The 13,205-nt window shown below is 41.7% G+C and overlaps 1 protein-coding gene and 2 gene segments (V, D, J or C); all 3 read left to right on the top strand.

Moving 5' to 3' along the window:
- LOC146081239 (Ig heavy chain C region, secreted form-like) overlaps positions 1–13,205 on the top strand; it is a 198,084-nt gene that overhangs the window by 18,669 nt on the left and 166,210 nt on the right.
- LOC146081229 (immunoglobulin heavy constant gamma 2-like) overlaps positions 1–13,205 on the top strand; it is a 170,518-nt gene that overhangs the window by 19,099 nt on the left and 138,214 nt on the right.
- LOC146081217 (uncharacterized) overlaps positions 1–13,205 on the top strand; it is a 67,016-nt gene that overhangs the window by 18,496 nt on the left and 35,315 nt on the right. Inside the window, exons 2-3 of the mRNA XM_083189318.1 lie at positions 7,744–8,028; positions 10,866–11,183. Coding sequence (XP_083045444.1) covers positions 7,744–8,028; positions 10,866–11,183 — 603 coding nt within the window. The remainder of the gene's footprint in view (positions 1–7,743; positions 8,029–10,865; positions 11,184–13,205) is intronic.

The raw sequence follows: 13,205 nt of genomic DNA, 5'->3' as shown, positions 1-13,205 counted from the left end.
GGCTCGCTGCGCTCGCCACATTGTATAAAGTCAACTCCACGCCGACGTGGATAGTGGGGGTATGAAAAGGTCGGAGGACACGTACCGCCACCCCTTGCGGGCTCGTTGCGATCGCCACGCTTCGGGTTCACGTTCATAGTGGGAGTGGCGTGGGGGTGCATTTAACATTGTAAGCCCCCATTATGGTGCTTATAAAATTTAAAATCGCATTGCATTGTATGCCATATACAATTTTATACAATTTTTTATTTTTTATTGTATACCATCGGGTGCCAATCGCATCGCATGCCTTATGGTCTGCGATGCGATGGGCGCCGTGATAATACACAAGTACCGCAATTTTTGCATAGCATATGGGTATGGTATGACTTATCGACAGTGACCATGTTGACATTCAGTATGTCTTCATGGATATGTTGTCATGATGAACTGTCAACAAAACATCCCTGGTTGAATAGTAGTCTCTTACCATTTCTCATTAGCAGCTCCAGCTTCTCAGTAGACCTGTACCACTCTTGCATTCCAATGAGTATCTCTCCCCCAGTGCCAAATTGCCCACCTTGCTCTTCTGGCTCATGCTCCCAGCATAGGGGATGCAAAACTGTTTTTCAGACCAATTCATGTTTAAAATAAATTGCCACAATTAAGACAATAAACAGAAGTGTATAAAATACTGTACCTAAGTAACAGAGCGTAATGCATTGTTTACTGAACTTACTATAGCATTCAGTAAAGAGTTGGACATTAGAAGACACAGAGATGCACTATTCTATTGAGAGCAAACAAAAGGGATTTACAACTTTTGCACAAAGTTTTTTACTTGGTCACTTCAATTACAGAGCATCCTCTCCAAAAAAAAAAAATAATAACTTTCAGGTGAAAACACACAATTCACAATTGTGACCATGAAAATTCACAATTGTGACCATGAAAATGGGTCAGTTATCAGGGATTTTTTTCTCCTGCCAAAGTCAGTCACTTTGCTCTAGGACAAGCTCATACCTCTTTTTTACTATTCTAAAGTATATAAGATGTCCTGAAATAATTTTAACTAGATCGGAGCTTCTTCATACGTTTCATTATTTTAATCTAAAAAGCGAAACTTTAGGTGTCTTGCTGGAACAGAAGATATTGAGTTTGATTTTGAAAATTTTAATTTTAACTTTTTCACTCCGCACTAATATATACATATACTTGCATGTATGTATGTATGTTAGTTATATATGTATTCTACTGTATGTAATGCAGTTGGTAACTGCCCTTTCCTCAAACACACACACGCACACACACATTTAAGTAACATCTCATGTCTCTCCAAAATGTGCACATTAATTTGAATAATTATTTAAATAATGTAACATTTTTGCTGTCCTTATAGGGGAAATATATGACAACCTGTGGAACACAACGTCTACATTTATTGTGCTCTTCCTCCTGAGTCTCCTCTACAGTGCAACAGTCACTCTATTCAAGGTGTGAACCATAGAAATAAGTGCCCATTAATCTCATTCTAAACTGACTAATACTGTAAATCAAATTGGTGCACAAATTGAAGGCAGTGGCATACACAGGGAAGAAAGAGGGATGGGGGTGTTTCTGAATACCTAGACACCCCATCCTCCATCAGAATGGATGACTACTATTTTCTGAGTTGTAGGCAACTTTGTCTCTGTCTCTACATTGGGTGGCTGATATTCTGAGCCTTCCACCCCCTTTGAACATACCCAGTGTGATCTACCTGTGAGTTTACAATGTGGGGAAATTGTTAATTAATTGGATAGCTCTAGCCACTAAACCTGGTGCTACATCCATGCAGTGAACACAGCAGATAACTGACTTTGGGGGATATTCAGTAAGGATCTCAAAAGCAATTTTTTTCTCTAATGGGCAAAACCACATGCACTGCATGTAGGGCAAATGTAACATGTGCAGAGAGAGTTAGATTTGGGTGAGTTATTTTGTTTGGCTGCGGTATATTTACACTGCAATTTCAATTTCAATTTGAACACATCCCACCCAAATCTAATTCTCTCTGCACATGTTACATTTGCCACACCTGCAGTGTACATGGTTTTGCACATTTTACTTTTGATAGTCTTACTGAATTCCCCTTTTTCAGAAATCTTCCACCCAAAATACTGCATTTGTCCCTGGAATTGAGCATGTACCTTCAAATGTGTCCAAGTTATGCATTAGTTGTATATGCAGTTTGACATTGACAGGAAAAAATACAAATTATTATTATTATTAAACTAATGAATGTAATATCAGGAATGTTTTGACCTTGAAGAGGAGAACATGAGAAAATGAGAGATAGCGTTCGTGGTCTACATCATCCTGAACCACTGCCCTGCCTTTTATTTTGCTTATGTAAAATCACTTAGCAAAATTGTGTATGGGCTCTCTATGGGTGATCTAGACCCCGGGAACTCACCTATCCTAAATAGCTCAGCAAGAATACTTAGCACACATCTCAACGTGTGAATGCCCCTCTACATTTTTGTTCACCAATTTTACAAATAAAGAGATTAAAAAAGAAAATACATCTTGGAGCTTTATAAAGCTGTTTAGGAAACTGGTATATCAGCAAAATACCAATATTTGGCAATTGACTGTGTACTTAACTCTACAGCCTATTGCATGCAATTTACTAATATGAGTGAGATACTTGCTGGATTCTAAACAGCTTTTTTAATCTCTCTCAGAATGTGCTTGGCAAATATCACGGTGCTATGAAGTTCGGGTTGGGATCGTTTGGTCGAATGCATTATGGTCGAATGTCATTACATCGAATCCATTAGGTCGAATTGCTAAAAGGTCAACATGATTCTAGGTCGACATGGGAAAAGGTCGAAATGATTCTAGGTCGAAAGGTAATTAGTTCGACAGGTCATTAGGTCGACAAGGTCATTAGTTCGACATTGTGTAGGTCGACATTTACAAAGTCGACATGGGGTTTTTCACTGTTTTTTTACCTGAATGTCAACACAGTCGACATGGACACAGTTTAAAGTGCACTGCATCCCCTCGCATCGCTAGCTGCGCTCGCGATGCGTCGGGCACGGTGCCTCGCTACGCTCGGCACACTATTTTATTCTCCCACCACGCCCTAGTGGATGGTAGGGCATGAAATACCGCCTGTCAGCACATGTCGGCTCAAAAAACAGTGAAAAACCCCATGTCGACTTTGTGAATGTCGACCTAGACAATGTCGAACTAATGACCTTGTCGACCTAATGACCTGTCGAACTAATGACCTTTCGACCTAGAATCATTTCGACCTTTTCCCATGTCGACCTAGAATCATGTCGACCTTTTAGCAATTCGACCTAATGGATTCGATGTAATGACATTCGACCATAATGCATTCGACCAAATGACCGCATCCCGTGCTTTTAGTACTAGATTGCATAGCATCTAGTACAAAAAGCATACAATGTGTTACAGCACCATACTTTTTGTACTAGATACGATGCAATCTAGTACTAAAAGCACGGGCTGCACAGACTTTATGTGCTGTGCGATGGAATGCCCACGGGAGCGCACATCGCATCGCACAGCACCTTTGTACCATGTATGGGCACCTTTACTAACATCTAACAGCTGATTGCTACTTCATACTGTATATAATGTGTCCGTTTTATGTGTCTTTTTTAGGATATAGATCGAATATTGTAACAAATGTTGCCTATGTTAGGCCAAATGTGCTGAATAACTCGGAATTAATATTGTTGTTTTAAAACATTTGGTTTATTCATATTGGACAGTGCTCCTTAATTATTATTTTTTCTCTGTATATGGTATTTATATCAAGGAACAGCACCTTGGTTTAATGGAGTTGCAGTCTGGGACAAATCAAATATAATTATAGTGCAGTGCTAACAACGAAGCACACTCACAATTGTTCTTAATTATGATACTATATTACTATGTAAATGTTTAACACTTGCTTCACCCTCCCTTAATTAATCCTGCAACCCCATGTCCACTCTGCCATTCCCAGATCTCCACATACTACTCATGCAAACCCACATACTACTCTCACATCACCACATGCCTCCAAACACTATTCAAACACCCCATATGCCCCTCTGACATCCCCACCTACTACTAAGATAACCACAAGTGCCATTCTGACATCATCACATGCCTCCACATACCACTCAGCCGCCCCATGTGCCATTCTGACATCATCACATGCCTCCACATACCACTCAGCCACCCCATGTGCCATTCTGAGATCATCACATGCCTTCACATACCACTCAGCCGCCCCATGTGCCATTCTGAGATCATCACATGCCTCCACATACCACTCAGCCGCCCCATGTGCCATTCTGACATCATCACATGCCTCCACATACCACTCAGCCACCCCATGTGCCATTCTGAGATCATCACATGCCTCCACATACCACTCAGCCGCCCCATGTGCCATTCTGACATCATCACATGCCTCCACATACCACTCAGCCGCCCCATGTGCCATTCTGACATCATCACATGCCTCCACATACCACTCAGCCGCCCCATGTGCCATTCTGAGATCATCACATGCCTCCACATACCACTCAGCCGCCCCATGTGCCATTCTGAGATCATCACATGCCTCCACATACCACTCAGCCGCCCCATGTGCCATTCTGACATCATCACATGCCTCCACATACCACTCAGCCACCCCATGTGCCATTCTGAGATCATCACATGCCTCCACATACCACTCAGCCGCCCCATGTGCCATTCTGACATCATCACATGCCTCCACATACCACTCAGCCACCCCATGTGCCATTCTGAGATCATCACATGCCTTCACATACCACTCAGCCGCCCCATGTGCCATTCTGAGATCATCACATGCCTCCACATACCACTCAGCCGCCCCATGTGCCATTCTGACATCATCACATGCCTCCACATACCACTCAGCCACCCCATGTGCCATTCTGAGATCATCACATGCCTCCACATACCACTCAGCCGCCCCATGTGCCATTCTGAGATCATCACATGCCTCCACATACCACTCAGCCACCCCATATGCCATTCTGACATCATCACATGCCTCCACATACCACTCAGCCACCCCATGTGCCATTCTGACATCATCACATGCCTCCACATACCACTCAGCCACCCCATATGCCATTCTGACATCATCACATGCCTCCACATACCACTCAGCCGCCCCATGTGCCATTCTGAGATCATCACATGCCTCCACATACCACTCAGCCGCCCCATGTGCCATTCTGAAATCACAATATGTTTCCATATACTGCTCATACAACCCCTCACTTCTCTACACATCCCCACATGCCTCCAAAGTTCATTCAGATAACCGCAGATGCCACTCAGGCATCCCCACATGCCACTGAACTTTAATCCTCTATATGCAAGAGACTACTCCCTGTAATGCTATGTTTATTTTGATTCCCAAGACACAGGTATGTAAAATCACTTACCAATCCATTTAAATCGAATGATGAGGAAGGGTATATTTGGCCAAAGAATTTTTCCAAACAGATATTTTGAGAGATCTATACATATATGTGCATTTTCATTGGTCTAATTTATCAGGAGATTGTAATGGTTTTTCTGTATTATTTCTACAGGTTAAATAACAATGTGCAACGTGAACACTGTACTGGCTGGCACTGAGCAGCCTATCAGGGAATCCAGAACCAATGCTCTCCAGCTCTGTAAATACATCTTGCTTTCCATATTGTATAAAACAGAAAATAATTGCAATAAGTTCGATTTACTGTACTTTTTGCTGTTAATGTAAATGAAATGTGATTAATGAGTACAATAAAGACATTTCATTTTAACATGACTGATGTTGTTATTATAGTAGGTCTCATTACTTTTTGTATTTGAAAAAAATATTATTGAGTTAACTTTTTCTCTGAATATTTTAGAAAGAACAGACATACGGATAGATGGATAGATAGATAGATAGATAGATAGATAGATACCTCTACATGAGCTGTTGAATGTATTCAAATATTGCCATGTGAAGCCTTCTATTACATTAACCTTAAACACTGCACTTGGTGAAAGATGTTGGTTTATTGTTGGTACCCTATCATAAAATAGCCATGCTTATTAAATTGATGTTTTTATCTGTGATTTATTGGTCAAGAGTCCCACTGTATATGACTGTTATCTGTTATATGTGTTATCTGTAAAGAGTAGATGGGTCTCATTTAATATCTCATTCTGAAAATATATTTTTTATTCGCATAATGTGTTACACACTGTTTTGCAGTTCATGCAATACACAAGATATCCTAACTACAGTATGTACCATTGTGACATCCTACACTATACATATAATGTACTGCATTAATCATTCATCACTTTAACAATACAGCATTTCCAACAAAGATGGATGGGCCTGAGAATGAGAGGGAAAGTGGATAAAGGAGGGGATTACAAAACCTTTATTTAAAAAGATAGACATATTTCAGAGATGGGCATAAGTAGAATGACATATTCAACAACAGTGGGGCGTATTCAATCTTGGACGAGTTTATCACCAGGTTTTAAAAATGGCAAAGATTTGCCTTTCAATATTCAATCATGGGCATTTTTGCCCATGCCAATTAACTTTTTTTGGGGGGGACGAATCGGCATGAGCTAAAATGACTGCAAAAACGGGCAAAAAAATGGATGCAAATTCACCAAAACTACGTGAATTCACAGCAATTTCATTGATATATGTGATTTTCGGAGATGCTGGATTTTAGTATTCATCGGCACTGGGATTGAATAGGGCGCATTGAATTCGCCTAAAAAAATGTTGAAAACTGCAGATTTTTTGCCTAGCAAAAATGTTGACCGGGATTGAATACAAGCCAGTGTCGGACTGGGCAAAGAAGGGCCCATAGGGGTGATGCATTGGTAGGGGCCAAAGTAAACATAGTAAACTAAATACTACTAGTGTATTCATGATAATGTACCAAATGAATTAGAGAAATGCTGATATCTCTGGCTCTTGGAATAGTAGAGACAAGCTTCTAGTGTATGTCAAAGGGGGAGAGTCCCAGCTTTTGGAATATACCCTTAGAAAAACTCAGACAGAACCTGAAATATCTGACTGGGAAGAGCAATTAACAGGCTTGGATGGGGACCACTGCTTTGAAGTCAGATATCTCCGGTTCCCAAGGGCCAATTTTTTAAATTCTTGTACCCATGGAAAGAGGGAACCCTCAGCTTTCAGGCTAGTGCCCTTAGACTCCTGTATGGGGGGGGGTTCTGGGTACTCAGAAACCCCCCTGCATGCGCCACTGCGGGGGTTTGCATATGCGCATATTCTCGCCTGCGCAAACCCCTTACATCAGATGGGGGAGCAGAATCTCCATCCACTTTATCTCTCGCAAAGTCTTAGGGCATAGGCTCCTTTGTGTTAAGAAAAAAAAATACCACAATGGTTTTAACTAAACAGGCTTATTATGTACCACACCTAGGAAAACAAAAACGTGGGCAAGCTGCAAATGATATCAGTGAATTATTTACAAGAGCTCTGAAAAGATATTGATTCCCTTTTCTGAATACTTACAATATATATGAATTACATTGTGAAGTATCATTGTAGGTTATTTAGACACTGGTCTTAGAACTGAGCGGTAAATGTTGTATATTTCTTGGTTATGTGCTTTTCTATAAAGTTTGCCGAAAAACTGCTCACATAAACAGTTCATTGGAGTTAATTCATATTTATGCTTAATTTTGTAGTGGAAAAATCAGCTGGCACCCTGATTGCATTGCTTCCTTGTTGTGCCGTATTCAGCGATACTCCACATTTCGCCATTGGCTGCCTTCTCAGAGATGTCATACCGATAAAAAACAAAAACGATATGATACAATGGAGTGAATTGGAAGACAACAAGGTGATAAACATTCAGACATCAATGAATGACAGAAGTGCAATAAGCAGCTTCAGGACCATTAGCTCTACAGATTGGCAAACTAAGAAATTCACCTGCTCGGTTGACAGTCAAGTAAAGGAACTGAATGAAGGTATGTTTTTCTTTTAAAATCACCAAGTATAAAATACAGGCATTCCTTAATAAATGACTTTACAGTCTGTGAAGACAGAACACATATATGTATGTGTATATGATAAGATATGTACCCCATACATGCTACTATTCCACCCTCCTGCAACTTCCCTGGTAATGCTACCTATTTATTACATCACATTATGTACTATTACTACTATTATTGCAGTCGGTCCTCACTCATTCTGCAGTATGACAATTTTTTTTTATTAATTTGTTTTTTGCTACATGCAATAATCGGTTTGCTTTTCAAATCTCTCCATATGTGTGCTCCCCTATATTTTACTTTTTTCTCCTAATTTGTTCTAGAATTCCCCAATTTGTTACATGTCTACAAATTGCTTATCCTGATTCCTGCCCACTATAACCTTTGTAGTGCTCGCAAGTTGGTTTTCCTGCATGCTACTGTCATGACAACCTATCAGATTTGAAGTAACATTGAGTATGTGCATTCATGGCACACTTCTCCGCGCTTATCACTGCTTTATAAATCTACCCCCATGTAACCTATGTGATATGCCCAAGATGGCTGGATCAAAATGTCTTAACCACCTCTGCATTATTTTCTGGGTTCCACTATTTTCTGAAAATCTAAACATTTGTATTACAACCATGATTTCTGTTACGTGTTTGAAGCCTATTGGAGCATAGCTCTATCTAAATAAAAGTATATTGCTTATAATGTAAGGGTAGATGTATGAAGCAGTGATAAGTGAGAAGTAATCAAGTGACTGTTACTTTATCACTGGTCAATCAGCTCCTGACTGTTAAGTTACAGGCTCGGTTTAAAAAGGTACAGTTAGGATCTGATTGGCTGGTGATAAAGTGGAGTACCAGGCACTGTGGGGCAGATTTATTAAGCTCGGTGAAGTGATAAAGTGTCTGTTTTTTATCACTGGTCAATCAGCTCCTAACTGTGAGGTTACAGGCTTGGTTTGAAAAATGACAGGTAGAAGCTGATGGCTGGTGATAAAAACCAGACACTTTATCACTTCACCGAGCTTAATAAATGTACCCCTGTATCACTTTTCCTCCCTTATCACTGCTTCATACATCTACTGTACCCTTCAATTTTGTGGTCACATTTTATCTTGCACCCCATTTTCGCATACAGTATGTAAACCAATTCTTGTCAGCTAATTTTACCCAGATGCTCTTTAACTGACATATTTGGAAGAAGTTCTTAAACTCACCATCGGGTATCCCCCTGGTCCACCCCGTCGGTTGACACACTTAAATACAAACTTAACTTTAACCTTACATAACTTAACCTAAAATAAAGACACGACACAAAGTGCTGGCGTTTCAAAAGAATGTCAAATTTATTTTGACAATTAAACTATGACTATGAATGGTGGCGGCACTAAAGAACGGTCACTATAGGAAAGGTGGGGTTAAAGATCACTATGCATACATACATCGCTGGTGATCGTGCACATAGAGTTCTTAAAGAATGACCGTTCTTTACCGCCGCCGAAGAAGAAGAGAAATAGGGAAGGGTGGGTGGGGCTTCTTGGTCAGAGGGTGATCACTATAACTCGTGATCATTCCTACCCTGTCTAAACCCTCCCCCTGCTCTGATAGGCCTTGTGCCCATCCTCATTAACATAACATGTGACCAACAGCAGAGTGTCCCCTGTGAGAACCCTCAGTGGTTTATGTTCACCTCAGGCTTAATCATCCTTCTGTTATTCTGTCTCTTTAGGCCAGGGCTGGGCAATAGCGGCCCTCCAGATGTTGATGAACTACACATCCCAGCATACCTTGCATCAGTTTCAGCATGGCCACATAGCAAAACTAATGCAACGCATCCTGGGATGTGTAGTTCATTAACAGCTGGAGGGCCACTGTTGACCAGCCCTGCTTTAGGCCCATGAGCTAGCAGGCCTCCATGTTAAAAGCTAAGCTTGTTTGTAAAATCTGTGTGATGCATGGGGCAAGGGATGTACAGCATTTCACATGTTTTGACTTTGACATAGTTGGCCAGAATGACGAATTCATTATTGTAGTATTTTGGAACAAACATTCTACAGGATTAAATAAAAGACAGTCTGAAGTGTGATTACAGATGCAGCCACTGGCTTTGCATCTAGTGACTCACTATGGGGGCTATTTTTGTTCACTCTTTCTGACAAAATCCTTCTTAGATGGACAAAACCATGTGCACTGCAGGGGGCAGGTGTAAAATGTGCAGAGAGAATTTGGGTGATTTATTTTGTTTCTGTCCAGGGAAAATACGAACTGCTTTATGTTTACACTGCAATATAGATCTCACTTTGAAGTAAAACCCCACCCAAATGTAATTCTCTCTGCACAAGTTACATCTGCCCCACCTGCAGTGCACATGGTTTTGTCTATCTAAGAAGGAATTTGTCAGAAAGACTAAACCAAAATAACCCCCTATGTCGTGCTGCAATGTATTTCTGGCTAATGTTATTTTTATGGCTATGGTTGAGACTAAGATACATGCCCATGCAGTTATGCACAAGGATCACAGTACCTACTGTAGTTTGCAGCCACGTGGCTATATCTGTAGGTGAGTGTAGAGCATGTATGAGTTTTATATAGATAAATACATACATACAGATGTGTCCATGTATAACATTGCCCTGTTGCAACATGTGGGTGCATGTGTACGTTTTTATATATATATATATATATATATTGTATGAAAGATCTCGGATGCAGTCGTAATGGTGAACCTGCCTGATGTTTGTCACTATATAACATTAGCTGTACTATGCCACTGAGTCTGTTTTCTTTACTTTGCTCATACTCAAAATTCATTTTCTTTAGTTTCAGGATGCAAAAAGAATTCACAGCCCCAAATTGACATATTTCAGGCATCTTATGAGGATAATACACAGTTGAGCATTGTGCCTATAGTATGTCTTATATCCGACTATAACCTCAACCAGGCCTCTGTTAATTGGCTTAAAAATGGAAAACCCATTATTGATGGGTCTGGCAAAGTCTTGCAAGGTCAACTTGGCATAAAGCCTGGAAGAAGTACACTGGAAATCAGCAGAGAGAGCTGGATGAAGGGGGAGGAGTACACTTGTATGGTGACCATAAAAGACGAAAGTCACATGAAAAATATTAGCAAATGCTCAGGTAAGGAAACATTAATATTAAGTATATGAAACAAATTTCCAACCTCGGTTATATCTAGCCTTGATTCGCCTTAAAGTGAGTTATAAATATTGATTGATGTGGTGGAATTTACTAAGAACTATGGGTACAAATGCATGTATTCCTATACATTCTTACATTTTTACGAACGGCAACATTGGCCGAATTCGGGTTTACAAATCGGTACACCATTATTAGAACACGGCCGTATATGGCCATTAGTTCTGGTGGTCGGCTCATTACTAACATTCGTACTAATGGAAAATACAAATTTTCTAGGCGTATTTAGCTGAAGCCTGCACGGATCAGTGAGATCCATGCAGGTTTCTCTGTGTAAAAAATAGAACAATAAACAAACAATTGTGGGGTGTTGTTATATCCCCCCTTCCCCTACCCCATCCCCAAGCATAACCAGCCCGAGCTCTTTCAGCCAGTCCTGGTTGCAGAAATACAAGGGGGGGGGGGGGGGAATAAATAAGATCCCCCTGTATTTCTCTATAACCTGCACCAGGCTCTAGACATGATCCTGGTTCCCAAAATACAGGGGACAAAAGGAGTAGGGGACCTCGGTATTTCAGCAACCAGCACCAGACTCACACATCAGGGTAATACCACTGCCACTTATTAAAGGTCCTGCAGACAAAACATTACCTCTGTGGCTGATCAGCCCGTGCCAGGTCCCTGGAGGAGTGGTGACAATAAAGGGGCCACCCTGCAGGGCACCTCCAGCCAAGACTGAAGCCCAAGGCTGTCCTCGGTGCCCCTGGGCTGTGGGCGGCGGGCCAAGGGTAAAGAAAGAGTTACATTAGTGTAAAAAGAAAGATATGGGTTTTTGTTGGCGAACAACAAGTGTTGTTGCCTGCAGGGCATTAATGGGCCCGCTGGGACTTGTAGTCCCACTACAGAACCAATAACCCATAAAAAACACTGACACCTATTAAATTAACATTTTAATACATACACCACACATACATAGTTACTTATAGGGTCCAAACTAGGCCTGTCCTCTTCTCCAATAGATAATCCACATGGGAACTTTGTGAAGAAACATTATACTCAGCACTCTTCCAATGTAGATCGCATCCTCTTTGGTCCCTGTAGTCATCCACAGGGTTAACCCCCCCCCCCCCCAAAAAAAAAATGCAGCGAGCCCACGAGGGGCGGCGGTACGCGTCCTCCGACCTTTTCATACCCCCACTATCCATGTCGGCATGGAGTTGATTTTAGATAGTGTGGCAAGCGCAGCGAGCCACCGAGCCCGAAGCGTGGTGAGCGCAGCGAGGGGACGTGGATTACTTCACATGTAATCCGCGTCCCCTCGCGGGGCTCGCCACGCTTCGGGCTCGGTGGCTTGCTGCGCTCGCCACACTATCTAAAATCAACTCCACGCTGACGTGGATAGTGGGGGTATGAAAAGGTCGGAGGACGCGTACCGCCGCCCCTCACGGGCTCGCTGCGCTCGCCATGCTTCGGGTGGCCGTTGATAGTGGGAGTGGCGTTAACAATGGGGTGCATTTAACATAGTAATCACCCATCAGGGTGCTTGTACAATTTAATATCGCATGCCATTTCTAATGGCATGCAATGCGATATTTTATCGTACAGTGTGGGTCTGTGAGCACGAAAATCGGGTCCCATCGCATACCATCGCATACCATCGCATCCCTTAATTAGTGGTATGCGATGCGATGGGCACCCTGATAATACACAAGTACCAACTTTCTTTATGTTACAATCACTTGTGTGCAGTACTCAATGCTATTATGTGGAAATTGCTATTTGGCAATTTTTGCTGAACTGCAAATGTGCGCCCGAAGGCTCAAACTACAGTGGGTCACGGCAATGGGGTGGCAACACAGCAATTTCTGAAACTTTTTTGGGGAGTTTGCAGTAGCTGCATGATGTCATATGCAGCTGCTGCAAGCTGGAAGATGGCAGGCCTATGCCTACCTTCGCAGTCAGTCTGCACAGGCAGGGGGCTTCCCAAGAAATGCATTTCTGCAA

The sequence above is a fragment of the Crinia signifera genome, chromosome 1 (assembly GCF_055691185.1).
Source record: "Crinia signifera chromosome 1, ASM5569118v1, whole genome shotgun sequence".
In the NCBI taxonomy this organism is placed as follows: domain Eukaryota; kingdom Metazoa; phylum Chordata; class Amphibia; order Anura; family Myobatrachidae; genus Crinia; species Crinia signifera.
Note: the sequence above shows the minus strand (reverse complement) of the source record. Positions and strands in the feature narration are given on the sequence as shown.